The 26,144-nt window shown below is 37.9% G+C and overlaps 2 protein-coding genes across 4 annotated transcripts in view; one reads left to right on the forward strand and one right to left on the reverse strand.

Annotated features, from left to right (window-relative positions):
- Positions 1 to 411: 411 nt before the first annotated feature.
- On the forward strand, positions 412 to 10,204 carry mthfd1b (methylenetetrahydrofolate dehydrogenase (NADP+ dependent) 1b). Its single transcript, XM_077731651.1, has 28 exons — positions 412 to 584; positions 1,798 to 1,882; positions 2,014 to 2,073; positions 2,227 to 2,280; positions 2,360 to 2,496; positions 2,974 to 3,074; positions 3,174 to 3,310; positions 3,536 to 3,647; positions 3,723 to 3,850; positions 3,930 to 4,027; positions 4,533 to 4,706; positions 5,228 to 5,364; positions 5,433 to 5,479; positions 6,142 to 6,249; positions 6,329 to 6,403; positions 6,486 to 6,588; positions 6,675 to 6,751; positions 6,830 to 6,970; positions 7,121 to 7,189; positions 7,271 to 7,382; positions 7,461 to 7,600; positions 7,683 to 7,724; positions 8,399 to 8,499; positions 8,653 to 8,830; positions 8,907 to 9,014; positions 9,566 to 9,718; positions 9,790 to 9,885; positions 9,980 to 10,204. Exons 1-27 carry the CDS (start codon positions 547 to 549, stop codon positions 9,877 to 9,879), a joined length of 2,805 nt encoding a protein of 934 aa, XP_077587777.1. The 5' UTR covers positions 412 to 546; the 3' UTR covers positions 9,880 to 9,885; positions 9,980 to 10,204.
- A 2,461-nt stretch (positions 10,205 to 12,665) lies between these two features.
- The window catches only part of dlgap2a (discs, large (Drosophila) homolog-associated protein 2a), a 54,711-nt gene continuing 41,232 nt past the window's right edge, over positions 12,666 to 26,144 (reverse strand). For 2 of the 3 annotated variants that reach the window (XM_077731371.1, XM_077731370.1), the window contains one exon: positions 20,830 to 24,333. In XM_077731371.1, the coding sequence (XP_077587497.1) occupies positions 22,238 to 24,333 (2,096 nt within the window). In that variant the 3' untranslated portion in view covers positions 20,830 to 22,237. Of the gene's footprint in view, positions 13,191 to 13,263; positions 13,417 to 14,359; positions 14,452 to 14,526; positions 14,949 to 15,128; positions 15,218 to 18,799; positions 19,213 to 20,829; positions 24,334 to 26,144 lie in introns of those variants that run through there. The other variant, XM_077731372.1, reaches the window with a different exon arrangement.

Genomic DNA, 26,144 nt, shown 5'->3' on the forward strand with positions numbered 1-26,144 from the left:
TTTCATGCAGAGTTCTTATGAGGAATTTCACATACTTTTGAGAGGCTAAAATTGGCAAAGTTTCTTAAAGGAAGATTAATGTCACTTTTATTTCAGTCCAGAGAAATGTTTAGAGTTATATTGTTTTTATTTCATCTCAATTACTACCTTTCTAACTGTAAATTTGAAGTTTTTTTGTCATACGCGTTAAAGAAAAAGAAATGGAAATAGGTTTTGAAAACATTAGCGCCCTCTGCGGGCAAAAACTGGTATTAAAGAAACGCCCCTTCGTCTTGCACCAATAGCTTTCAGGCACAAATGGTATGACGTCATTAGTCGACCCCACGTCCTATCATGCATACTATTGGTTACCAGAGACGTACAACTTTGAATAAATCCCGCCTTTTTTCTCCATCCCCTCAAGCCTATTGGTCCAAAGTAACGGAGTGCAAACCCATTTGCGGAAGTGGTGGTTTCCTTACATCCAAAAGTTTGTAACACATTTATCGGGAAAGTAGCGTGTTTATAGGACAAACGATACACGAACTGTCTGACAAACCCACTGAAATGGCAGCAAAGGTCATAAGTGGAAAGGAAGTTTCAGCGTAAGTGCATTTACGTTTATTATTTTCATTTGTTGTGGGGGTTATTTAATAAAGATAATGCTAATTGAACAAGATCCGCTCGGCGTGGTCTTGGTCATGTGTTTGGCTAACGACGCGGTTTGGAAAACTAACTAAACTAAATAAATATTTCTTTCCTGCTATTTATGCACTATCATCGCTATTTATCCGAATTTTAGCTGTTTACATTTTGACTTAATTCAAATAATTTTTGCAGAACGGTTTTTGTGTATAATGTGCTTGTGCAAAGTGATAACCACGTGACTGACTGAATTACTGTGTACTTTGGTTCAGAAATGCTTATAAGGTACGGATTAATGAAATAACAAAAGTAAGGAATTTATTGAATTTGACACTTATGTAATACTGACGTGATTGATTGCGCATTTTGCACTATTGTGTCATAACTTGAGTCAAGCTGATCTTTGTCCTCTTGGTCAGATACTTTAGAGTACTTGTTGAGGGATATTTTGTCTGTCAAAATATACCTTTTTAAATTGAATTGATGGCTTTTTTAAACATTTTATGTACATATTACATTATAGGGATACAGGCCAGGCTTTCTGTTTACTCACTGACTTTAGATTACTTTTTAAATGGTATATTTGTGATGACCCAAATGTTTATTTAGATATAAAGTACACCTAAATTATTCCATGTTAACCCTTAAATTAATAAATACATTAATAACTCAATATTTTTTGGTGTTTATAAGCATTCCCTATTCACATTTTTTTAAAAATGTAGTTTTTCCCACATTTATAGCCAACATAAATTGAATTGACCCCAAATTAGTTCGAGTAAATGGTGTCATGCATGTATAATAATCAACTGTGTGCAACTCGTGCAGAATCACGTTCACTACAGCCTAATTAAATTAGTCCACAGTATTTTTTTACTTTAAAGCCATGGTTTTTCATCTGTCATTCCTTGTGTATAATGTAATGTTGATTTTTGGACATAAAACAACCAATTTTGATCATTGTTTAACTTTAATAACAATCGGTATTGAGTATTTTTTAGGTAAAGTCCAGCGTGACCATCGTCTTGTGTGCTCTTTGACCTTTGATTAGCTCAACTGATTTAGATTATCTGATTATCGCCTTTGTCTATGCTTCTCTTACACAAATATAGCAGAAAAATAAATAAATGCTGCCTTAGGACATAGATTAATAAACAAATTTTATATTTTCAGACAGGTGAGGGGGAACTTGAAAAAAGATGTCGAGCAAATGAAACTTCAAGACTCCAATTTCCAACCTGGTTTAGTGATTCTACAGGTTAGTAGAGTTTTAATTTAGTATTTTAAGTTTTTTTTTTGTTCTAACCTCGTTTTCCCACAGAAAAAAAATAATATATTGGCCAGAATTTAATTTAATTGTAGTCAAAAAGCTATTTTACGTCTGTACAGGTTGGAGATCGGGATGATTCCAATCTCTACATTGGCATGAAGTTGAAAGCTGCATTGGAGGTAAGTACAGTAGAACCTCGGTTTACGCTATTGATCAGTCCCGGATTTGAGATCGAAATAATCGTATAGTAAGCAATAGAAATTATTGTTATGAAGTTAAAGTTCCAATTTAGCATGCCAAATTCTGAACCAAGTGCTTATCATGTTGCCTAGATTGGAATCAATGCCACACACTTGAAACTTCCTAAAACTGCCACTGAAGACGAGGTAAGAAGGATGTCTCCAATGTCCAAAACTCTGAAGTAAAGGTATCAAAAACCACATGAGTTATTTTTTCTCCCATCAGATTCTTCACAGTATCACAGAGGTGAACGAGAATTCTTCTATTCATGGCCTCATCGTTCAATTGCCCTTGGATTCGGTTCACAACATCGACACAGAGAAAGTGACTAATGCTGTCGCACCAGAAAAGGATGTTGACGGGTAAGGACAAAAGACCTTCATTATTTAGTGTTACCGTGTTTTTTTATTACTAATTGCACCTGCCAAATGTAGAGGATTTTTTAAAAATTTAATCAGAAACCAAGAAAACGCATACTTTTAAGGAAAAATACTTAAATTGGAGTATAACATGTTAAATATCCACCTGTTAATGTAACATTTGGGACACTTTGACCAATTTTTAAAGAGTTTTTAGTTAGTAGTTGTGCAAGGACTATGGAACGAGTTACAGAATTTACATATAAAGTACACTCCTACTTACTAAATTTTTAAGTTACAAAAAAAGGCTAAAAACCAATTTATTTTGTAAATAGCCCTATAACTGTATTAGTCACAGGCATCAAATCCATTTAAACAGTATGGGAAGGCTGCCATTGACCAATCATGTTTCCCTTCCATTGATATGTATGGATATCATACAGTAAATAGCATGTACATGTTTTTTTCTGTTTTTCTAAGGCTCACAAGCATAAACGCTGGAAAGCTGTCTCGTGGAGACCTGAGCGATTGCTTCATCCCCTGCACCCCCAATGGTTGCATGGAACTGATCAGGCAGACTGGTATGCTAATGATGCTAACATGCTAAAAATATCTTAATCCTTGAACAATAAAACAATGTTTTTGTTGTTTTTAAATTGTTTTTTTTCTCTTGTGCATAGGGGTGACAGTGGCAGGGAAGCGTGCAGTGGTGATAGGTCGTAGCAAGATTGTGGGGGCGCCGATGCATGACCTTCTGTTGTGGAACCATGCCACCGTTACTACGTGTCATTCCAAAACGGTGGAACTGCCTGAAGAGGTAAAAACTGTGTTAAACACATTTTTCTTGTATTAATTAAGATGGTTTCCGTGTTTTCCATTATCTTATTTAAAAAAAATAAACTGGGTGAACCAAAATGTATCAAATTTTGACCAAAAAAATGATGTGGAGGGCCAGATTAGGCCCCCGGACCGCCACTTTGTGCCCTGGACTACCTAATTTACCATAAAAATGCTCATTTTTATATTTGTATATTTTATCCAGGTGGCCAAGGCAGATATTTTGGTTGTTGGTATCGGGAAAGCCGAGATGGTGAAAGGAGAATGGATCAAAAAAGGAGCGGTCGTCATTGACTGTGGGATTAATCTAATTTCAGGTTCTTGTTTTTAACTCTTTCTTCTTCCTAAATGAGTCAAATACCTTAAAGGGGTATTTCCCATTTTTCCTGCAGACGAGAGCAAACCCAGCGGCAAACGAGTGGTGGGTGACGTACACTACGCATCGGCCAAGGAGCGAGCCGGATACATCACCCCCGTGCCTGGTGGCGTGGGACCAATGACGGTGGCCATGTTGATGGCGGTAAGGTTGATTTTAAATTGTAGATGGAAGCCTTGTAATTCAAAGGAATCATTTTGAGTGACAATTGTTTATTGTTTAGAACACAGTATTGAGTGCCAAGCGGTTTTTGGACAGCCATCAACCGGGCCAATGGAGTATGTCTTTGACTAAACTCCAACTTCAGAAGCCTGTGCCAAGGTTTGTCACCTAATTGGAACTATGTTTATGTGATTTGTATTTATTTTTCAAATTAATTTTTTGTAGTTTGTGTTTTTTATTGAATAACAAGCAGATGTATGGTGTCTTTTTTTAGAACCAAAAGATAATTGTAGCGCTATAAAAAAATCTCTTTGAAAAATGGGTGTTTAACAATTAAAAGATTGAGTTTACACACTTAAAATTTTTTCAAGAAATGCAATTACTCGTCTATTAGAATCCGACAGCCGTTTCTGACCACCATGAAAAAATTCAACTCTCTACGTTGCACGGTTTGGTCAAACGTAGCGAGAGAATCTTAACATACACACACACAAATCCTTAAATCATGCTTTATAAGGATTATAGATAAACATGGGTGCTTTTTTGTAGTTTATTATGACTACATTACTGTTTTTTGGGCTTTTTTGGACTATATTACCCGCAATAATTCATGAAACAAGTGATCTCCCATTAAAATTTCTTCTCCATCTTTCGACTCTTACAGTGACATTGTGATTTCTCGCTCCTGCGTACCAAAGCCCATCGACCGTCTAGCCAAAGAAGTGGGTCTGCTTTCAGATGAGGTGGACCTTTATGGTAAAACCAAGGCCAAAGTCCACCTGAGCATCATCAAGCGGCTGCAGGCGCAACCAGATGGCAAATATGTAGTCGTCACTGGGTAGGTTGTGCTTTATAACCCAACACCATGTGATTTGGTCACTTTGACACTCGTGGCTTATACGCTGTAAAAAGTAAATTGTTCATGTAGTGTAGTACATTTGTTATATTATATCATTTGCAATGGGGAACTTTTTTGGGGGGGAATTAAGGGTCTCTTGGGTTCTTTAACATGTTTTTTTTGTGTAGTATTACGCAAAAAAAATAATTTTGACACTTGTATGCTTAAAAGCTGTAAAAAGTAAATAATCCAGCATTTTTTAAATTATATCATTTGTAATTGAGAACTTTTTGGGGGGAATCAATGGTCTATTGGGTTCTTTAACATGATTTTTTTGTAGTATTATTACTATTATTTAGTATTTAATTTTAATTTTGACTCGTATGATTAAACACTGTAAAAAGTTAATTATTCATGTAGTGTAGTACATTTGTTAAATTAAATCACTTCCAATGTGGAACTTTTTTGGGGGGAATTAATGGTCTCCTAGGTTCTTTAACATGTTTTTTTTGTGTGTGTAGTATTACTCCGACTCCATTGGGCGAAGGAAAGAGTACCACCACCATCGGCCTTGTCCAAGCCATCGGAGCCCACATGAAACTCAACGTTTTTGCAAATGTCCGCCAGCCTTCGCAGGGACCCACATTTGGCATTAAAGGTACTTTTTAATTTAGTTTCCAACCTGCCACGCATTTTACACTCAAATATTTTCCTTGTGGTTTGCAGGGGGTGCTGCAGGAGGAGGATATTCTCAAGTCATTCCAATGGAAGAGGTATGTTGTTGACACTGTAGGACTCTTCAAGTCACTTTGAAATGTTTTCGCGTCTTTGCGAGAAAATATTTGAGGTTTTCCAGCAAATAACAGAGTAATAATTTTCTAAACACCAAGATTTGTGATAAGGCAGCTGTTAAATGTCATTGCAAGGAGCCGCCGAGCCGCAAATCTCACCCGTTTGCTGGCATTCATTAAAGAAAAGGCGGCAGGATTAGTAAGAAAGAGAAACTAGCGTTGCTAGGAGATGTTGGGGGGTCCGAGGAAAACATCGGTAGTGCCCCCAAGACCACCTGTGTTCAATCACATTTGAATAAGTAAATGGTTATCAATGCCAGTACAAAAACAAGAATTGTATCAGTAAAATACCTCAAATAAAATAAGTATGAAACTAAAAAAATAGGTCAAACTTCTTGTAATTTCTGCCAAGTATACTTTGGCACCAATATCCCTCTAAGCTGTGCACAATTGCGCACTACTTTCGTCTTCTCTGCGCAGCAGCAATCATATGGCGCGCAGTAAATAAAATACAAACTTTTCTATTTATTATGGCACTGTTTATGCGACAGCCAGTGGCAGTAGCTCTGTCCACTCTTATGTTTTTCGTGTTTTACAGCAATTTGGGTTGGAAATGTGACGGCAGTGTGTTTTTCTTCTTTCAGTTCAACCTTCATCTCACCGGTGACATCCACGCCATCACGGCATCCAATAATTTGGTGGCTGCTGCCATTGATGCACGCATGTTTCATGAATCCACGCAAAGTGACAAGGTTACTGCTTTCTTCTTCAGAATATGTACTTATTTTCATTTAAAAAAATACTAATTATTATTTTTTGTTCTGTTTTAAGGCTCTGTATAATCGCCTGGTCCCACTCAATGGAGGACAAAGGAAGTTTTCGCCACTCCAGATCAACAGACTAAAAGTACTATTTAACATAATTATTCTCAATGTGTATAGTTGGAGTATAGGAATATTAATATGGGTAAAATATGTCTTTTAATTAGAAACTAGGCATCGAAAAAACAGATCCTACCACCCTGACTGAAGACGAGATTACACGATTTGCCCGTTTGGATATTGACCCGAGTTCTGTGACATGGCAAAGAGGTAAAAACAAACTTCCTATGATATTCCTCAAAAATCAGTTTCACTTTAAATCATATTCATCTAAATATGTTTTTCTGTACTTCTAGTCTTGGATACCAATGATCGATTCCTCCGAAAGATCACCATTGGACAGTCACCGACGGAAAAGGGCTACACCAGAGAGGTAAACACAAATATTATCGTGTCTCAGTTAACCCAGCTCTACTAAAAAGTTATTTTTTTTGTTTTTGTTCCCCTACAGGCGCAATTTGACATCACAGTAGCAAGTGAAATCATGGCCGTCCTCGCACTGACTAGCAACCTGGAAGACATGCGCGAACGGTTGGCCAAAATGGTGGTGGCCACTAGCCGGAATGGACAGCCCATCACGACCGAAGACCTGGTTAGGGACCTGTACCCACTAAAAAAAATAACAATGCAGTATTCACTTAACTTATATATGTACTTGGTCATTACTGCAGTGTACTGATTGACCTCCAGTTAGCAATGAGACAAATAAGCAATGTTATTAACAATAATTTTGTCATTTTAGGGCGTTTGTGGTGCACTAGCCGTCCTCATGAAAGATGCCATTAAACCAAATCTTATGCAGACTTTGGAGGTGGGTGGAGCTCTTGTTACTTCTTAATTTCTCATCTCTGTCTAATCTTTTGAGGATTAAGAGTATCACAATTTGACCTAGGGGACACCTGTCTTCGTCCACGCCGGACCTTTCGCCAACATCGCCCACGGCAACTCCTCCATTTTGGCTGATAAAATTGCCTTGAAACTGGTGGGACCGGAAGGCTTTGTCGGTAAGTTAATGTTTTGTGCACCGATTCTACTTCATTCTCGACTTTGTCTTTACCGCCATTGTTTTTATTGCCAAACAGTTACAGAAGCCGGCTTTGGTGCCGACATCGGGATGGAAAAGTTCTTCAATATCAAGTGCCGATACTCGGGTTTGAGACCCCATGTAGTGGTTTTAGTGGCCACTGTACGAGCCCTCAAGATGCACGGCGGAGGACCGACAGTGGGTTTACTTTCCACATTATTAGCTAATATAAAGTCTCTTTTAATAGTTGATAAATGTGCTTTTTTAAATTATTTTTTAGGTTACTGCTGGGATGCCGCTACCAAAGGAATATATTGAGGAGGTATTGTACTTTTATGCCCTATCTTAGATAAATATTGTATAGCTTTAGCATTGCTACATGGAAGTTAATGGTACAAGACAATGTATCATTGGACTAAGTATTTTAACTAGCTTAATAGCTAGCTAAAATAGTTGTACAATTATACATTGTAAAAGACAATGTATAATTGTACTAACTATTTTAGCTAGCTTAATAGCTAGCTAAAATATTTTTACCATTAGCTTCCATGTAGTATATCTCATAGTTGTCTTCTCCAAAATCTTTTAAAAATTGGAAAAGTTAGCTTTAAAATTAGCTATTATGTGGACTTTGATGACATTCATTTTGGGTCAAATCAATGTTTTTGATTGGCTCTAATAGGCAGAGAACAAAAATACCATTGGATTTTTCGGCAAGTTCATATTTTCCACTTTGCTTCAAACGACGTGCATTGTGATTCATAAAGAATATGTATTCATAATGCTAACAGTTTATGTTTTTACTTTATTGTACAATAGCATAGCAAGCAGAAATACTTTATCAGACAGTATATCGCCAACTAAAATTTGTTATCATGACAGTTTTCCAATTAGGAAAAAGTCTGTCAAAACAAAAATAAAATACTGCTGAATTGGGGAAAGAACTAGTCACTGGTCAACAAGCAAACATCAACATATGTGTTTTTATACGTGTAGAACCTGGAGCTTCTGGAAAAAGGCTGCAGCAACATGAGGAAGCAGATCGAGAATGCTAAACACTTTGGCGTCCCTGTGGTGGTGGCAGTCAATGCCTTTAAGTAAGTAAAATACTCATTTTATACTCATTTTACACTCATTTGCTAAAAAAAATTCAAAATAACTTCACACCCACTCATTGTTCAACTTGGATATTAGCATCTTAGCCTCAAGCTATTGTTGTGGATTTTAAAACATGTTTTTTTTATTTTTAGGACTGACACGGATGCCGAACTGGACCTGGTCTGCACCAACGCCAAAGGCGCCGGCGCCTTCGACGCCGTGCGCTGCTCCCACTGGGCCGAAGGCGGAGCCGGGGCGTTGGCCCTCGGGCGGGCCGTCCAGAAGGCCTCAGAAGCTCCAAGTAGTTTCAAGTTCCTGTACGACTTGGAGGTACTGTTTCCGAGTCGTACCCACTGAGGTCGTAGTTTGTATAAATCATCTGTATGTGTTTTCTCGCCATTGTTAGCTTCCCATATCCGAGAAGATCCGAATTATCGCCCAAAAGATCTACGGTGCAGATGATATTGAGCTTCTACCGGAAGCTCAGCGGAAAGTGGAGCTCTACACTAAACAGGTTGGTGGTTCGAAGATCTTTTTATGGTCTTTTATTCGTCCTGGAAAATCCCCAAAAAAAAAAAATTCTTTGTAGTAGGCTGGTTGACGTAGAAAATTTTAGTTGTTATAAATTAGTGCTGATATGCAATATTGTGGAAGAAAAATGGGGAAACTTATCCTTGTGTATTAACATTTTTTTTAATTAATACTAATTTTAAAAGCTTCCTTAGTGTATATGACTTGACAATATTTTTTTACAATGGCAAATAGAGCCTATAAAAACATTGATTTGAACTAAAATGACTTCATTTATGTCAGTTTAGCTAATCTGAAGTCAATTTATTCCCAACATTTTGATTAATAGCAGGCTCAATTAGCCTCAATGCAGAAATGCTAATGCTATACAATGTTAAATATATTTTTCACATTCAATATACCTTAAACGTTACTTTTACGGTGCATTAATCCCCAGGAATGACCAACCTCAGTTTAATCTACCATACAATTTAAAAGCCTTCTCACCATGGACTTAACAAATCCATTTTTTTAACGATTTCTTAACTTTATCAGGGTTTTGGCAACCTCCCTATCTGCATGGCAAAGACTCACCTGTCACTCTCCCACGAGGCGGACAAAAAAGGCGTACCCACCGGCTTCGTGGTCCCCATCCGAGATATCCGAGCTAGCGTCGGCGCGGGATTCCTCTTCCCGCTCGTTGGCACGGTAAATTTTCGCTCCCCCAACATACTCGATTGTTTCTGGGTCTGGTTAAAACCGTCTTTTTTCCACAATAGATGCCCACCATCCCCGGGTTGCCCACCAGACCTTGCTTCTACGACATTGACTTGGATCCTGAGACGGAAGAAGTCAATGGGCTCTTCTAAATGACCGTAAGAAGTACTTTGTTTTACCAACAGGGGGCGATATTACACTACATTATGCCTTTTACAACCAGAATTATTATTATTATTTTTTTTTTTGCAGGAATCTCTCTCTCTTTGTCAAAAATAACAACATAATTCATCTTCCAATGGCATTTATTGCTAAAAAAAGGACCACAACATAATTTAAAAAAATGATGTCAACTCCATTCCACGTCTACTTTCGTCAATGGCAGGTAACAAGTAAGCCCCACCCCCTTTTTTATTCTATTCATGTCCAGGATGTAAAAGGCAAGTAGACTGAAAATAAAATATCCCGTCAAAATCCTATTTTTTTTTCAATTTTTAATATATTCTTGAATAATGGAAAAAAGACATTTTTAAAGTTTTGACTCCAAAAAATTTAATTGCGAGAATAATTTACATTAGTTAATGACAGCGATGACCCTTTTTTGATAAAAAAAACAACATAATCAGATAAATAAATAAAATAAATAGTGAACATTTATGTGATCAAAATATAACACAAAGGTTAAATAAATTAGACTTATAAATAAATAAATAGTATAAAATAGTCTACATTCAGAATCAATATGCATGCCATCACATTAGTTTAAAAAATACTCAGAAAATGACAAAAAAAACATAAAATACAGCAGAAAATAGTCATGTTTCAGTGAAGCTTATTATAGAAGTATATATATATATATATATATATCTATTTATCTCTATGTATACATATATAGTATCTTTACAAATAATGAACATTTGGCATTGTGGTTATCCTCACTAGAGTTATAATATACATTAGATGAAAATATTTTTCTCTAAACAACTACTTTTACCCCGTTTATTTGGACTAGTCATCATAGATTTATTTCACAAATTTGAAGAAAATCTTGAAGTTTATATTTATTTTAGATATATAAAAATTCCCTTTGAATAACTTAAGTTTTAATCGGGGTGGGGGAGGGGGGCTTGATGGCACTTGTAGCTGATTGGATGCCCTCACGACATTTTAACGACAATTTTTTAACGTTTCTGCAAGGCTACGCTGGCTGAACGTATTTTTTCTCGCATATAGGCCGCATTTGTCGCTCAAAAAATATTATGACTGAATTGAAAGTACGGCTTATACGCGCATAAATTAGACTTGACATGCACAAAATTGCCTATGGTGATTTATTTAATAATAGAAATAAAAATAAAATGTATTTTGGCGTCTGTGAATAAAATTCAACCAAAAAAATAACCGTATCTTGCATAAAATGCGAAAAAAAACTCACTTGTGCCTGCCATTGCTCGCTCAGGGCGCCGTCACCTTACCTAGAAATGACTGCTACGAACACTTTCTGATTGCACTGCTCACCTGACTTCCTTTTAAAAATTTGTCTACGTGCAGGCCACGCCCTTTAGCAATGTACAATCCAGCTAACATTTCAACCACCCAATAGTTATGTTGTTTTAAAACTGTCTTAAGCTATAGCTATCTGAAAAACTGTAACATTAATAATACAAGCTAATTTAGCCAATTGTTCATTTTATAAATGTTACTTTAACATATTTTTGTTCTTGCTTTCTGAGCAGATGTAAAATGACCTTCCCAAAAATGTGACTACTACTCCTGTGCAACTTGTACGTATATTTCTTCCCATTTTTACAGTATTCCTTGGCTGGTGCTAGGATTTACTCAATGGAAAATATGTGCTAAACAGGTAAATGTTTTGTTTTGCTAACATTCTAGGTACTACTCAAAGTATCTGATATATTGTCCTAGTTGGGTTTATGGGATACTACCCTAAAAAATACATCTGATCTTGGAAGTGAAGTAGTATCTGGCCTGGTTAGTACATAGATGAGTAATTGAGTACCTGGGAATACAGGGTGCTACTGTTAGTGCTTATGTTAGCAAGGGGAATTAGCTTAGCATGTGCGAAATAGTGGGATACTCAAAATCTAAAGGGTTCCTGTGGCTTAAGGAGCTAGTGTGTCAACCTCGGAACACCACAACTCTGGTGTACTGGGTTCAAATCCCAGTTAGTCCTGTGAGGAGTTTGCCTTGCGATTAGCTTGCTATTGATTCTTGGTAGCACCAAGTTTTTGAATCAATGGCCAGTCGACTGCACGGCAAACTCAACAGAGGACTTACTGGGATTTGAACCCAAGACACCACAGGTGGTTGTGAGGGTGATGTACTGACTCCTAAGGCCACAGGTTCCCTTTGGATTCTGAGTATTTTAGAAATCCTACTGCTTCTCACAGGCTAAGTTAGCACATGAGCTAATTCCCCTTGGTAACATAATAGCTAACAGTAGCACCAAGTATACCCAGGTACTCTGTTTCTCATCCATGTACTAACTAAGCCTAATTCTACTTTACTTCCAAGATCAGACATATTTCTAGAGTAGTATGCCATAAACTTAACTATGACAGTAGATCTGATACTTTGGGTAGCATCTAAAATGTTAACAAAACTATACTTTGACTTGTTTAGTGTTTATTTTCCATTAAGTTGGGCCTGCTTATCTAAATCTGGTTTACATGATAAAAATTTGTACTCGTATTTTGAAGATTTAAAGTATTTAGTTGCCTTTTCCGCTATAGAAACCAAACTGTAACAAGTACATTAGCTCAGTCAACATATTTTGATTCCAGGATACACAATTATACACACTTGTATTGATATTACGTAAAATGTTGGCACAATGTTTTCAGTTTTCAAGTCAATGCCAAGATTTTAAAGCTGGCAACAAGAAGAGCCGATGGAAGAGCTTCTTTTACAAATGTGCAATTCCAACATGGCCCAGTTTGGGGTTATTTGAGGTATTTCAAACATTGGCACTTTTCACAATTCACATTTTAAAGTTTGGAAAATTAACTTACAGAAAAGTTGAACATTTCCGATTGGCTTGTTAAACCCTACATTTAAAAAAAATGGCACTTTGCACATTTGGAAAAGAATGAAAACATGTTTTACCTTTATGATGCTAACCGCTAACAATTAGCCGAGCCTTGTCCGTTAACTTTGAGGGGTGCCGGAGAGTCGTGTCCGTGATACAAGGGAGGATAGAAGTTTTAGAAAAGAAGAAGGACGGGATTCTACCTTTTTAAAGTCGAGTTTGGGCTTCGGGAATATAAATTTCGATGCTATCGGCTCGCTCGGAGACTGAGTTTTGACGGAAGCTAGCCGCCCGTTTAGCCGCCGTTAGCCGACGCCGGGCTTCCTGCCGGTGTCTGTCGGGGAGGTCCAGGGATTTCTCCCGGGTTACCAGACTCTTCTGCCGGATGGTCTTCTTTGGTACTGGAGCCAGAGGCTTTGGGGAATAAAAAAAGAAAGATAAATGTGAAGTTTTTAGGTGCTACTGCGAGAAGAAGATGGAGAACTACCTTCTTCTCTAGGCTGTCCGTCAGCCTCCAGTTGTTGCTCTTGATCTGCTGCAGTTGGTCGAACTTGAAGGTGACGTCGTCAACGGAGAGTTGGAGCAAGTCCCAGAAACCCGCCAGGTCTTGGGACGTTGGCCGAGGCATGGCGCTGGGGTCCTAAAAATCCATGGCAAAGACAAAGTCAGCGTGGGTCTGTCGGTGGCTCACGTGGAAAAGTCTTTGGAAAAGTAGGACGATATTAATTTCATTTCATAATTGATCATTTAATCTGCAAATGTCAATAAAAGCATTCAAAGGAGACAAAAACCTATTTTTTTCTTTCTTCATACACTACACAAACTGCAAAGTATACACTTTAAACTTATACTACTACTACTATTTCTACCGCTACTACTACTATATCTACTACTTCTACTACTATATCTACTACTCCTACAGCTACTACTACTTTTACCACTACTACTATATCTACTACTCCTACAGCTACTACTACTTTTACCACTACTACTATATCTACTACTCCTACAGCTACTACTACTTTTACCACTACTACTATATCTACTACTTTTACCACTACTACTATATCTACTACTCCTACAGCTACTCCTACTTTTACCACTACTACTATATCTACTACTCCTACAGCTACTCCTACTTCTACCACTACTACTACTACTATTTCTACTACTCCTACAGCTACTACTTCTACCACTACTAATATTTCTACTACTCCTACAGCTACTACTTCTACCACTACTACTATTTCTACTACTTCTACCGCTACGACTTCTATTTCTACTACTCCTACAACTACTACTTCTACCACAACTACTACTTCTACCACAACTACTACTATTTCTACTACTTCTACCGCTACGACTACTATTTCTACTACTCCTACAGCTACTACTACTATTTCTACAGCTACTACTACTATTTCTACCGCTACGACTACTATTTCTACTACTCCTACAGCTACTACTACTATTTCTACCGCTACGACTACTATTTCTACTACTCCTACAGCTACTACTACTATTTCTACTACTCCTACCGCTACTACCACTACTACTCGTCCATCTCCGTGTCCGATTCTTACCAGATTTTGCTGACAAAGCCAGTAGAACTGCTGGAATTTCTGCGACATGAGCAGCTGAGCGCTCCCCACCGCACTTCGGATTTTGCCCAAGACTGCCAAGCAAAAAACAAAAATCACACACTTAAAAATCTTTGTTTCCCCGAGTGCATCCTCCTCGAGCCACTTACTCTCCTCGGACAAGTCATTTTCTTCCGCCTGGGCCTCCATCTCTTTACACCATGCCTCCATCCTCTTGGTCTGGGCATGCAGCAGCTGGGTGAACCAGGTACCGTCCCTCCTGGCCGAAGGCGAACTCCGCCCCGACTCGACGGGCGGAACGGCGTTCTCCCGGGGTGACGTCGCCTCCAGCCGCCAAGCCGGCTCGCCGACCGCCTCTCGCGGCTCGACGGGGGTCCGGTAGTCCTCACGGTAGCTGAAGAGCCCCTGGGTGCGCACGGTTCTCACGGCGCCGTACTGGGCCGGTTCGGAGGCGCGCTGGAAACCCCCTCCAAACTGCAGACCCTTGTCTTCGGTGGTGGGGAAGACCTCGGACTCCAAATCGGCCTGCACGGCCGTCGTCACGCTGTTGGAACGCTTGAAGCGCCCTTGCCTGGAGGACCGTTTGGAGAAAGGTCGTCAAGATTGGACGCCACGGAGAGAAAACCCATGTGAAAGTAAGAAACACATACTGTATAATCCCTCAAATGTATTTTTTTTGTACCCTACTTTGCAGTTTTTCATTTTCGGCAGTTAACGTTAGTTAAGGGATGACTGTAGTCCATATTTTTACCCTTTCTTGTCATCCTCCACTTGGATCCCCACCGATTGGTATTCCCTGGAGCCTCTGCTTTCCGATTCCGAGTCTGTGGCGGCCTCCACCTGAACAGAACAAATTTATATATATAATATATATGTATGTGTGATCTAAAAAATAGACCCAAACGGCATATACAAGCATATTGTCAAGTAAACATTGTAAAAACAAACTAAACCAACTGGTGTCAAAATGGCATAAGTAAATTTGTCATTTTAAGTTATCTAATTAAATGAATTTTTTAAAAAGCATTTCAACGAAAAGTAGGTGACCAACGAACTACACCAACGAGCGCCCCACTTATACACGGTCATTGGAAACTTTCCTTTAAGGAAAGAGGCAAAACACTTAGTCATTTTTAATGGTAAAATGCTTCATTCACCACCATTTGACACTTAGGCTATTTTTTGTTTCCATATGTTTGTAGTCAAGACATTCAAATGATGTCAAAGGAAAAGGGTAGCCACTTCCATGGCGCAGAGGTTTGTTCACCGGACTCCCGTGTGGGAGACCTTGGTTCGAATCCCGGTTGGGACACTTTTTCACATAGTCGTTTCTGTGGACTTCTTCTCAAGACACTGAAATGATTACAAAGAAAAGTGTAAACCACTTGGTGGCACAGAGGTTAGAACACTGGACTCCCATCTGGGAGACCAGGGTTCGATTCCCGCGGACGACCTTTGGCTGATCACCGAACCAAGTAGTCTGGAAAATGGAACTAGAAGAAAAAAAAAAGGAAAAACTTTTTAATTTATATAAAACACTTAGTCATACTTTTCAGCAAAAGGTTATATTCCGAACTGCCTTCGGCAGTTCGGAAGACACTTGATGGACCTGTCTGTGCGAAAGGCGTTCTCGGGTCGGCCTTCGGCCGACCCTCGACCGCTTGCTTGGTCAGTGAACCGCCGACACCGGGAAGCGAACTCACGTTCTCTCGGTGCAAAGGCGAGTGTGCAACCCACAACACCAACTCGTGCCCCACTTATACATGGGTGTTGAAACGTTTTATCCTAGGAATTCAGGTGAAACACTTAGTCATTTTTTTACTCAAAATGCTTCATCCACCACTGAACACTTATATACTTGTACACTTATACACATATACACTCAAGCATTTATACTTATTCTTTTAACAGAATAATATTGGGAAAATCTTTGCCCGCACTGGGACTTGAACCCAGGACCTCTTAGGTGACAGACTGATGACTTAGCCACTGGGCCACCACCTAGTGAGAGTAATAAGTAGTACTTGTACTTTTGTCTCATTTCAAGGATATGGGGTTAAACACTTAGTCGTTTTTTACTCAAAATGCTTCATCCACCACTGAACACTTATACACTTAAACACAGACATTAACACTTATATTTTAAACTGAATAATATTTGGAAAACCTTTGCCTGCGCTGGGAATTGAACCCAGGACCACAGAGGTGGAAGGCTGATGACTTAGCCACTGGGCCACCACCCTGTGAGAGTAAGCAGTACTACTTGTAGTTTTACCTCTTTCACTTACCTGAATAATAGTGAGAAAATTTTTGCAATACTTGGATTTGAACCCAAGACCAAAGAGTTGGGAAACTGATGACTTAGCCACTGGGCCAACAAACTCTGACATTAGGGAGTAGTACTTGTAGTTTTATCTCTTGCATTTACCTGAATAATATTGGGAAAATCTTTGCAGGCACTTGGATTTGAACCCAAGACCAAAGATGTTGGAAACTGATGACTTACCCACTAGGCCACCACACTCTCAGATTAGGCAGTAGTATTTGTTGTTTTGTCTCTTTTCACTCCCAGATCATACTTAGTACTTTATGGTACCTTCAAGTGGGAAAAGTTAGGTGAGTTTACAAATTAGAGCAAAGCAGGAATTGAACCTGGGTCCAAAGAGTTGAGAGCCCAATGACTTACTCACTGGACCACAGGTGCCTAGTAGTTTGCAGTAGTATGTATTGTTTTTCACTAAAAAACGACATTGTATCATTAGACTTTTTTACTTTAAAAAATGACATAGTATTGTAAGGCCTTTTTTCTTTGAAAAAACGACATAGTATAGTAAGACTTTCTTTACTTTTAAAAAACGACATAGTATAGTAAGGCTTTTTTTCTTGAAAAACAACATAGTATAGTAAGTCTTTTTTCCCTAAAAAAACGACATAGTATAGTAAGGCTTTTTTTTCTTAAAAAACGACATACTATAGTAAGGCTTTTTTTCTTGAAAAAAACGACATACTATAGTAAGGCTTTTTTTCTTGAATAAAAAAACGACATAGTATAGTAAGGCTTTTTTTCTTGAAAAAAAACGACATACTATAGTAAGGCTTTTTTTCTTGAAAAAACGACATAGTATAGTAAGGCTTTTTTTCTTGAAAAACGACATAGTATAGTAAGGCTTTTTTTCTTGAAAAAACGACATAGTATAGTAAGGCTTTTTTTCTTGAAAAAACGACATAGTATAGTAAGGCTTTTTTTCTCGAAAAAACGACATAGTATAGTAAGGCTTTTTTTCTCGAAAAAACGACAGTATAGTAAGGCTTTTTTTCTCGAAAAAACGACATAGTATAGTAAGGCTTTTTTTCTCGAAAAACGACATAGTATAGTAAGGCTTTTTTTCTCGAAAAAACGACATAGTATAGTAAGGCTTTTTTTCTCGAAAAAACGACATAGTATAGTAAGGCTTTTTTTCTCGAAAAAACGACATAGTATAGTAAGGCTTTTTTTCTCGAAAAAACGACATAGTATAGTAAGGCTTTTTTTCTCAAAAAAAACGACATACTATAGTAAGGCTATTTTTCTTGAAAAAACGACATAGTATAGTAAGGATTTTTTTCTCGAAAAAACGACATAGTATAGTAAGGCTTTTTTTTCTTGAAAAAACGACATAGTATAGTAAGGCTTTTTTTCGTGAAAAAATGACATAGTATAGTAAGGCTTTTTTTCGTGAAAAAACGACATAGTATAGTAAGGCTTTTTTTCTCGAAAAAACGACATAGTATAGTAAAGTTTTTTTCCCTAAAAAAACGACATAGTATAGTAAGGCTTTTTTTTCGTGAAAAAACGACATAGTATAGTAAGGCTTTTTTTCTCGAAAAAACGACATAGTATAGTAAGGCTTTTTTTCCTGAAAAAACGACATATAGTAAGGCTTTTTTTCTTGAAAAAACGACATAGTATAGTAAGGCTTTTTTTCTTGAAAAAAACGACATAGTATAGTAAGGCTTTTTACTTGAAAAAACGACATACTATAGTAAGGCTTTTTTTCTTGAAAAAACGACATAGTATAGTAAGGCTTTTTTTCGTGAAAAAACGACATACTATAGTAAGGCTTTTTTTCTTGAAAAAACGACATACTATAGTAAGGCTATTTTTCTTGAAAAAACGACATAGTATAGTAAGGCTATTTTTCTTGAAAAAACGACATAATATAGTAAGGCTTTTTTTCGTGAAAAAACGACATAGTATAGTAAGGCTTTTTTTCTTGAAAAAACGACATCGTATAGTAAGGCTTTTTTCTTGAAATAACGACATAGTATAGTAAGGCTTTTTTTCTTGAAAAAACGACATTGTATAGTAAGGCTTTTTTTCCCTCTTAAAAAAGACTATGTATAGTAAGACGGACCACCCTCCGTCCCCAGACTCAAACTCACCTGTATCCCCACGGACGAACGAGGCGTCTTCAGGTACTCCTCAGCCTTGGACACCAGGACGGCTTTGTCGCAGGTGAGGACCGAGCCGTGACCGTCGGTGGACGACGGGCGTCTCTCGCCACCCGTGGTCCCCCCTCCGGCCGCTTCCATGGCCAGGGTGGCGGCCTTGGCGCTGTCCAAGCTGTCCACCGAGTCGTAGAGTCCCCGTCCGGGGCTCAAACCCACCGTGGGGCCGCCGTCCTGGCCCTCGGCACCCCAGGCTCCGCTCTGTAGGCGGCGGCGGCCCTCGTGGTAGGCGTCTTGGGTGGACTCGGTACTGCTCTGGGCCGTGATGGAGATGAGGGGCTTGGAAGTGCCGCGAGGTGGGACGGGAGGTGGGAGGGGCTTCTTGTAGCTTGGCGTGAATGACATGGCTGCAAAAAAGAACATGTTTTAGATTGAAAATGAACAGAATAAATCTTATGTTAATAAATCAATGTTGACTCTGTTTTTATACTCTTTTGGAAAGAAAATAAGTAAAAAAAAATTTTTTTCAACAAAAAATATTTTTTTTGTAAGATTTTTTTTCAATCCCAAATAATTTTTAATGGTCTTAAAAATGAGAAAATAAATAAATCCTGTTTTCCACATTTTTACTTTCTCATTTTTTACAATATTTTTTTTCTTTAAAAAACGACATAGTATAGTAAGGCTTTTTATCCTACAAAAATTAAATAGTATGCAAAAAATAACATGTTGGGGTCATGTTTTAGATTGAAAATGAACAGAATAAATCTTAGGTTAATAAATCAATGTTGACTCTGTTTTTTATACTCTTTTGGAAAGAAAATAAGTAAAAAAAAATTTCTTCAACAAAAAATATTTTTTGTTAGATTTTTTTTCAATCCCAAATAATTTTTAATGGTCTTAAAAATGAGAAAATAAATAAATCCTGTTTTCCACATTTTTATTTTCTCATTTTTTAGAATATATATATTGTTCTTTAAAAAAACGACATAGTATAGTTAGGCTTTTTTTCCCTAAAAAAACTAAAAAGTATTCACCAAATGAAATTGCATTAATTGGTCCATTTTTAGGCCACTGAATGTCAAAAAATCAGTTTGTATTTGTCATTTGGAGGACAAGTACAAATGGTGGACTTGAAAGTAAACCGCAAACTATAACGTAGCCATAAATACATCCAATAATAGCAGCGGACAAAGCACTCTGGGTAATTTGCTCTTTTATGAGAGCGCTGTGGCTTTTACTCAAAGAACACCGAATTTCACTTGAAAAGAAAAAACTGGACAGTCAGTACAAAAAAACCCACAAAAAACAGTCAATACACTCGACCAATCAATAATATGGAACGCCGCCGCCTTGGAAAAGTCGGCCATTAAACACATTAAATGACATCAATATGGGAAGATCGGTCCCAAGCGACTCATCCCTCTTATCGTCCCGCTGTCCAATCATCATGTGAACAACTGTGGATGCATTAAGTATATCAATTTGAAGTACTTACCTGATACAGACGCCATGTTGTCAAAGTTTCCATTTTCCTGCTCAGTTGACATGTTTGTCAAGCTGGAAAAACGACTTCCAAATGTGATTGGACGCTAAGAACCCAATCGGAATTTGACATGGAGCTCGACTTCTGATTGGTTGAGAGTAGTGGGGGGCTTGAAAATAGTGTTTTGATGGGATTTAGTCAATCGGAGAGCAATTTTGTTAGGGTAATTTCAAAATAAAAGAATTGTTTTATGTTTCTAAGAAGCTTGATTTTATTTTGACATTTTGTAGTCCCTCATTTGAATGAAGTGACGAGTAGTGGGAGCCTTGTAAACAGTTTTTTGATGGGATATAGTCAATCGGAGAGCAATTCTGTTGGGCAATTTCAAAATAAAATGTTTATGTTTTGAAGAGGCTTGATTTTTTTGGACATTTTGCAGTCCCTCATTTGAATGAAGTGACAAGTAGTGGGAGACTTGTAAATAGTTTTTTGATGGAATATAGTCAATCCGAGAGCAATTCTATTGGGACAATTTCAAAATAAAATATTTTATTTTATGTTTTAAAGATGCTTGATTTTTTTGGACATTTTGCGGTCCTTCATTTGAATGAAATGACAAGGCTATTTAACACATTTCCATTCCATTTGATTAAAAAAAGTCATTTCATTTTGGCGGGACGTATTATACTAGAGTACATCCTGTTTGGCAAATGAAAAGTCGACTTTGAATGAAATGGTGAAAGAAAGACTGGCTTTGTTACTGAAATGACAAAAGCACCAAACAACAATACAAGCAATTAACTCGCCATCGTTTTGCAAAATCTGCCTCGGCAAACTCATTTAAAATAAATATATATATATATTTTTTTTTGAAGTACAGCTCAAAGGTTTCTTTTGTTGCCGTTTGCTTTATTAAAGCATAGAACACATTTGGAATAATTAATTGGACACTATAACTTGTCTATGAAGTTCTTAATACAATAATTAGATGGTAGAAGGTCTAATTAAATGCTTTAAAAATGGCAGAATTACCAAAACTTTTTCATTTTTGGATGTACATAAAAAAATATCCAATAATAATAATGGCCATAATTAACCTGGATGACCCAGTGATAATATTTTTTGTAGATATTAAAAAAAAATCATTGCTTAACATGACTTTTTTGTTTTGTTTTTGGTTTAATTTTGGTGACTGTTTGGATTACTGTAGTATTTTTATATGAAATGGCCTTAAAATCGTTGAATTTTTACTTTTTTTTTCGTATAAGAGGCTAACTTATTCATCATTTTCAGATTCATGTTCGTGGTTTTAATAGGGAGTACAAATATTTTACTTTGAAGGGAAAATAAAAAGATACGATTTATGCTTAGTATAATTATGGATGAATGTAATAGTATTTTTACAGTAAATACATACTTTAGCTTTGGGAATATATTTTTTGGAAGGAACATGAATAAACTTTCATCAACGTGTATTTCCGGATTCCAGAATTTTGTTTTGACATAAGCGTCCGTTCCAATTTGACAGAACTTTTGTCCATCTATCTGCTCACATAGCAAACTTTCATTTTTTTGCGGTTACACAATAACCGTCCAAAATCATCTCACTCGGTTTTAGAGTAAAAACACACGCAAAAACGTACATATGACGGTTAGGAAGATTTTCAATTTTCAGTCCTTTCATAGTCAAAACTGGTCCTTTCTAGACTAGTTATTTGTCCTAAGGACATTTCTCAGTTCTCCAAAAATTCTCGAACCATATTTTCCACCAAAACAAGTCCAAGTTCTCAGAAAACGATGCTTTTTGCGTATAAAAAAACATGAAATTTGATGAAATAGTCCTTGCTTGGAACACCAACATTTGGTTTTGGTCTAAAACTCTACATGACTTGACTACGATATATTTTTTGGGCTACATTTTGTCTGCTGAAAACTAAAGTACAATCTCAAAGAGTGAGAGAAACATATGTGATTTCCGCACTATTATATTCATATCTTCCACTCCAGAGTTCCACACTAGCACTTCTCTGGACCAGTTCTTTCTTCTGGGTCCGTTTCTGCCATCGGTACCACAAAAAAGTGTCTTCCAGACTTTCTGTGGTCTTTTCTTGGGTAATAACTTGGGTATTTTCCATTGGGTTGGTTGTTTCTTCTCTTATCTGGTCTGGATTCGAGCTAGCATCTCCTAAAAATGGCTCGCTAACATCTTCTGGATCTTCATTGGGGAACCACGACTCTGGTGAGGTCTTGGGGGGTCCAAAGTCCAGTTCTGATGAAGTATCAGGGGATAGGGAACTTGGGGGTGAGATTGTGACGGTAACTTGGGTTTTGCACCATCCTGATTGGCTCGAGAAGGGCACAGAATCGGAGTCGGTTTCCGAAAAGGGCTGGAAGTTGATAGGATTGGTCGCTGAAGACTGATCTGAGGGACAAGGTACTGTGGAGGGATCAGTTCCTGATATTTGGGGACAATCTGATTGGTTAAATTCGGTACTTAGTTCAAATGGTTCTGGTTCTGGGTCCATAAAAACGGAATCCAGATCTTCTTGATCCAGAGAGGTCAACATGACTAAGTCAAAGTGAACTAAGTCGGCGTGATACATCCGGGTGTTATCAAGAGGTTCTGGAAGGGGTGGCCATTCAGAGTCCTCAAATTCTGGTTCAGGAACATCGGTATGAGTGTTGGATTCAATCAGGTCTGGATTTGGATCGGATTCTGTTGGACTTTCTAGTGGATTTAGGTCAAAACACTCTGTTACCACAATGGAAGGACATGGAGGAGGATCTTGGTGAACTTCAAGATCTAGCAACTGGTTTTGGTCAGGCCAGTCGGCCATTGAAGATCCGCCGGTTAAGTCTATGACTTCTACATCTGGTTCTTTCGGGATTGTCGAATTTGGAAGTTCTTCCGAGCTGATATTTTGGTCTGCATTGTCCACAGAGAAATCAAACTCAGAATCCGATGGATCGTCTTGGTCCTCTGGGGGATAGACCATAACGACAGGGACTGGATAAGGTAGCTGGATATTTTGCGTCTCCACGTAGTCCGGTTCTTCGGATTTGAATTCAATGCAATCCGGTTCAGTGTCAATACTTTGCCGTAAAGTGATGAAAACATTTTGGACTTTTTCAGGACTCATTTCTACCAAAAACCCTTTACCCTCAGAATCAGTTTTCGAGCTATTAACCTCCTCTTCCCTCAGATCCGGTTTTGTTTCAGTTTCTACCGACGCCAACTCCACAGGCTTCTTCGTTTTAGCTACTTTAGCAGAGAACGATTTGATTGGTTCCAAAGAAAGCGGTATAGCACTTTCCACATACATAGACTGAGGACGAGTAAGAATACTCGGATCCATGGACAACTGCTTAGGTAGACTTTTCCGGGTCCCTTTCTCCTTCTCTTCCGGACAATTAACTGCCGCATCTGCTGTAGATTGCCTCACCAAAACCTTACTCCTCGCTTGGGTCCCAACAGAAACTGTACACACTCGTTTAGCATGGTCTTGAGCTAGAACTGTACTTGGATCTGGTTCAGATCTTCCCAAACCTTCATCACCAGGTCTTCTACAGGTCCCTGAGCTTGTTTGGGTGGTCCCTGAAGCCACCTCCTCTGGAATTTTACAACTTTGAGGTGACCAAGTATTGTAATGCTTAGTAAAAGTATCAAAATTACTGTTAAAAGCTCGGAGTTCCTGACAGAGATCTCTTCGGAGTTGGGCTAATTCCTGACGCATGGCGGACACCTCCTCCTTCCATTGCATGCTAATAGCCGCCGCTAACGTCGCTGACTCCTTGATGCTAGCTTGAATAGCTTTCGGGGAAGGTCTTTCCACTACAGAGGGTCTCGGGGACCTGAAGAGGACTGGGGACACAGCTGGTCCAGATATAGGTTTGACTACGGTGTTATCTTGATGGTAGTTCTTGTCTCTTCTGATTGGACAGCCTAGATGGTCGTGGGTTAAAGGGACTGTGTCGGATGTAAATTCCTCGTATGGCCTGCAGGGCTCGGATAAACAAGAGTCTTCCTGCATATAATTTCTGTCTGGAAGACAAATGTGAATATGTAGTTGTAATATGGTCACAGGTTTGAGCAACTGGAGAGAATGCGCTTTTTTGGGTGTTAACATCAAGACATGCATTTATTGTTATGAGTCAAAATAAGGTTAAGGAGTTGGGGATGATATTATCACTACAATTTGTACGGATACTGTAATTTCTCGCATGTTAGCCGCCTTTGTGTAAGCCGTAAACCCTTAAAATGGCCTTAAAATGGTTGAATTTGACAATTTCTCGCGTATAAGCCGCCCCTGATTCACATTTTTTGACCTACATATTCATGGTTTTACAATGAGAGTACAAATGTCTTATTTTGAAGGAAAAATCTTACGAAAAATCATGTTATGTGGTATTTCTAAGATACTTTATGCGTATAAGTTGTCCCTGATTCCAAATTTTTGACCTACATTTAACAATTTCTCGCGTATAAGCCGCCTCTGATTCACTATTTTTGATCAGAATATTCATGGTTTTAATAGGGAGTACAAATGTGTTATTTTGAAGGGAAAATCTTTAAAAAAAAAATCATGTTACGTAGTATTTCTGAGATACTTTATGAATCAATAGGATCATCTGCTGGATTGTACAGTCCGAAAGGTTGTTGCCTGTATTTAGTATAATTAAAAAAGTAAGTCATGTGAGCAGTACAATCAGCAAGTGTGTCTGTAGCGGTCTGGTTTGTCAGCCCCAAGTAAGATGGCCGCACCCTAAGCAAAAAAATGGCAAACAAAAGTGATTTTTTTTCAAATTTTATGCAAAAATAAGTTAATTTTTTTCTTGAATTTCATTCCTAGACATCAAAATATTAGTTTAAAAGCATTTTATCTCTTAATCTTTTCTCTATTTTGAACTAAATGACCGTATCATATAATTTATGCGCATTTAAGCCTTACCCTCAATTCACTCATCATTTTTTTAGCAACAAATACAGCCTATATGCGAGAGACTACATTATATCAAATCTAACCATGACATTTTCCACCAAATTATCTCCATTCTCCCATTTTGACTCATTTCCATGACCGGTTTACACTGCCTTCTCAAGCTAATTTTTTTTGTAGCATGCATGCTTAGCATCTTTTCAATGCACAAAGAAGAACCTCCTGGGCTCTAAAAACACAAGACAAAACAAATATTTATCACTTCACATGCTCTTCCATCTACAAAAATCCCGAAACAAAAACTTTGTGCAACGAAAAGACGCAAAGACCAGCAATTTCCCCCCCAAAAAAACGTTTCCCACCAAATAAGAAGTATAGTATGAACCCTATTGAAAATATCTTGTCCACTTTGACCATAAATCCTTAAGCCCCGCCTCCTAAAATGCAAATTACCTTGCGTTAAACTGAGAAAGCAGTGTAAACAAGTGTATTTTGATTAAAAAAAAGCACATCTCCAGATGGTCAAACCTCTAACCCTCCCTACATGACGTCATGGCGAGTGTAGGGTTGAAATCCTTCCTGGGTTTGTCTTCTTTCTGCGATTGGTCGTATGGTTTTTCCTTGGAGAATCCGTTCATGGAAATCCGGAAGCATCTTTGAACTCATTGGCTAATCACGTGTCAGTATTCCTATAATTGCTTTACAGTTATTCATAAGTAAGGCATATTTAAACATATTCATTGTTTTTTTTCCCCCAAATTCGAAATTTTGATGCGTTTTTAAGTTTAGTTATTCAATTTTTTGAAGCACTTTAGCCTCAAGGGTTGCAGAGGGGGTGCTGGAGTCTATCCCAGGTGACTTGTGACCAGCCAATCGCAGGGTACAAGGAAATATACAACTAATTAGCCATTAGCTA

This window comes from Stigmatopora nigra, chromosome 13 (assembly GCF_051989575.1).
Source record: "Stigmatopora nigra isolate UIUO_SnigA chromosome 13, RoL_Snig_1.1, whole genome shotgun sequence".
In the NCBI taxonomy this organism is placed as follows: domain Eukaryota; kingdom Metazoa; phylum Chordata; class Actinopteri; order Syngnathiformes; family Syngnathidae; genus Stigmatopora; species Stigmatopora nigra.

Coding starts and splice junctions, on each gene's coding strand:
- mthfd1b (XM_077731651.1), top strand. CDS start 547: ATGGCAGCAAAGGTCATAAGTGGAAAGGAAGTTTCAGC. Junction 3,075..3,173: donor GGAACTGATCAGGCAGACTG/GTATGCTAATGA, acceptor TCTTGTGCATAG/GGGTGACAGTGGCAGGGAAG. Junction 6,752..6,829: donor AAAAGGGCTACACCAGAGAG/GTAAACACAAAT, acceptor GTTCCCCTACAG/GCGCAATTTGACATCACAGT.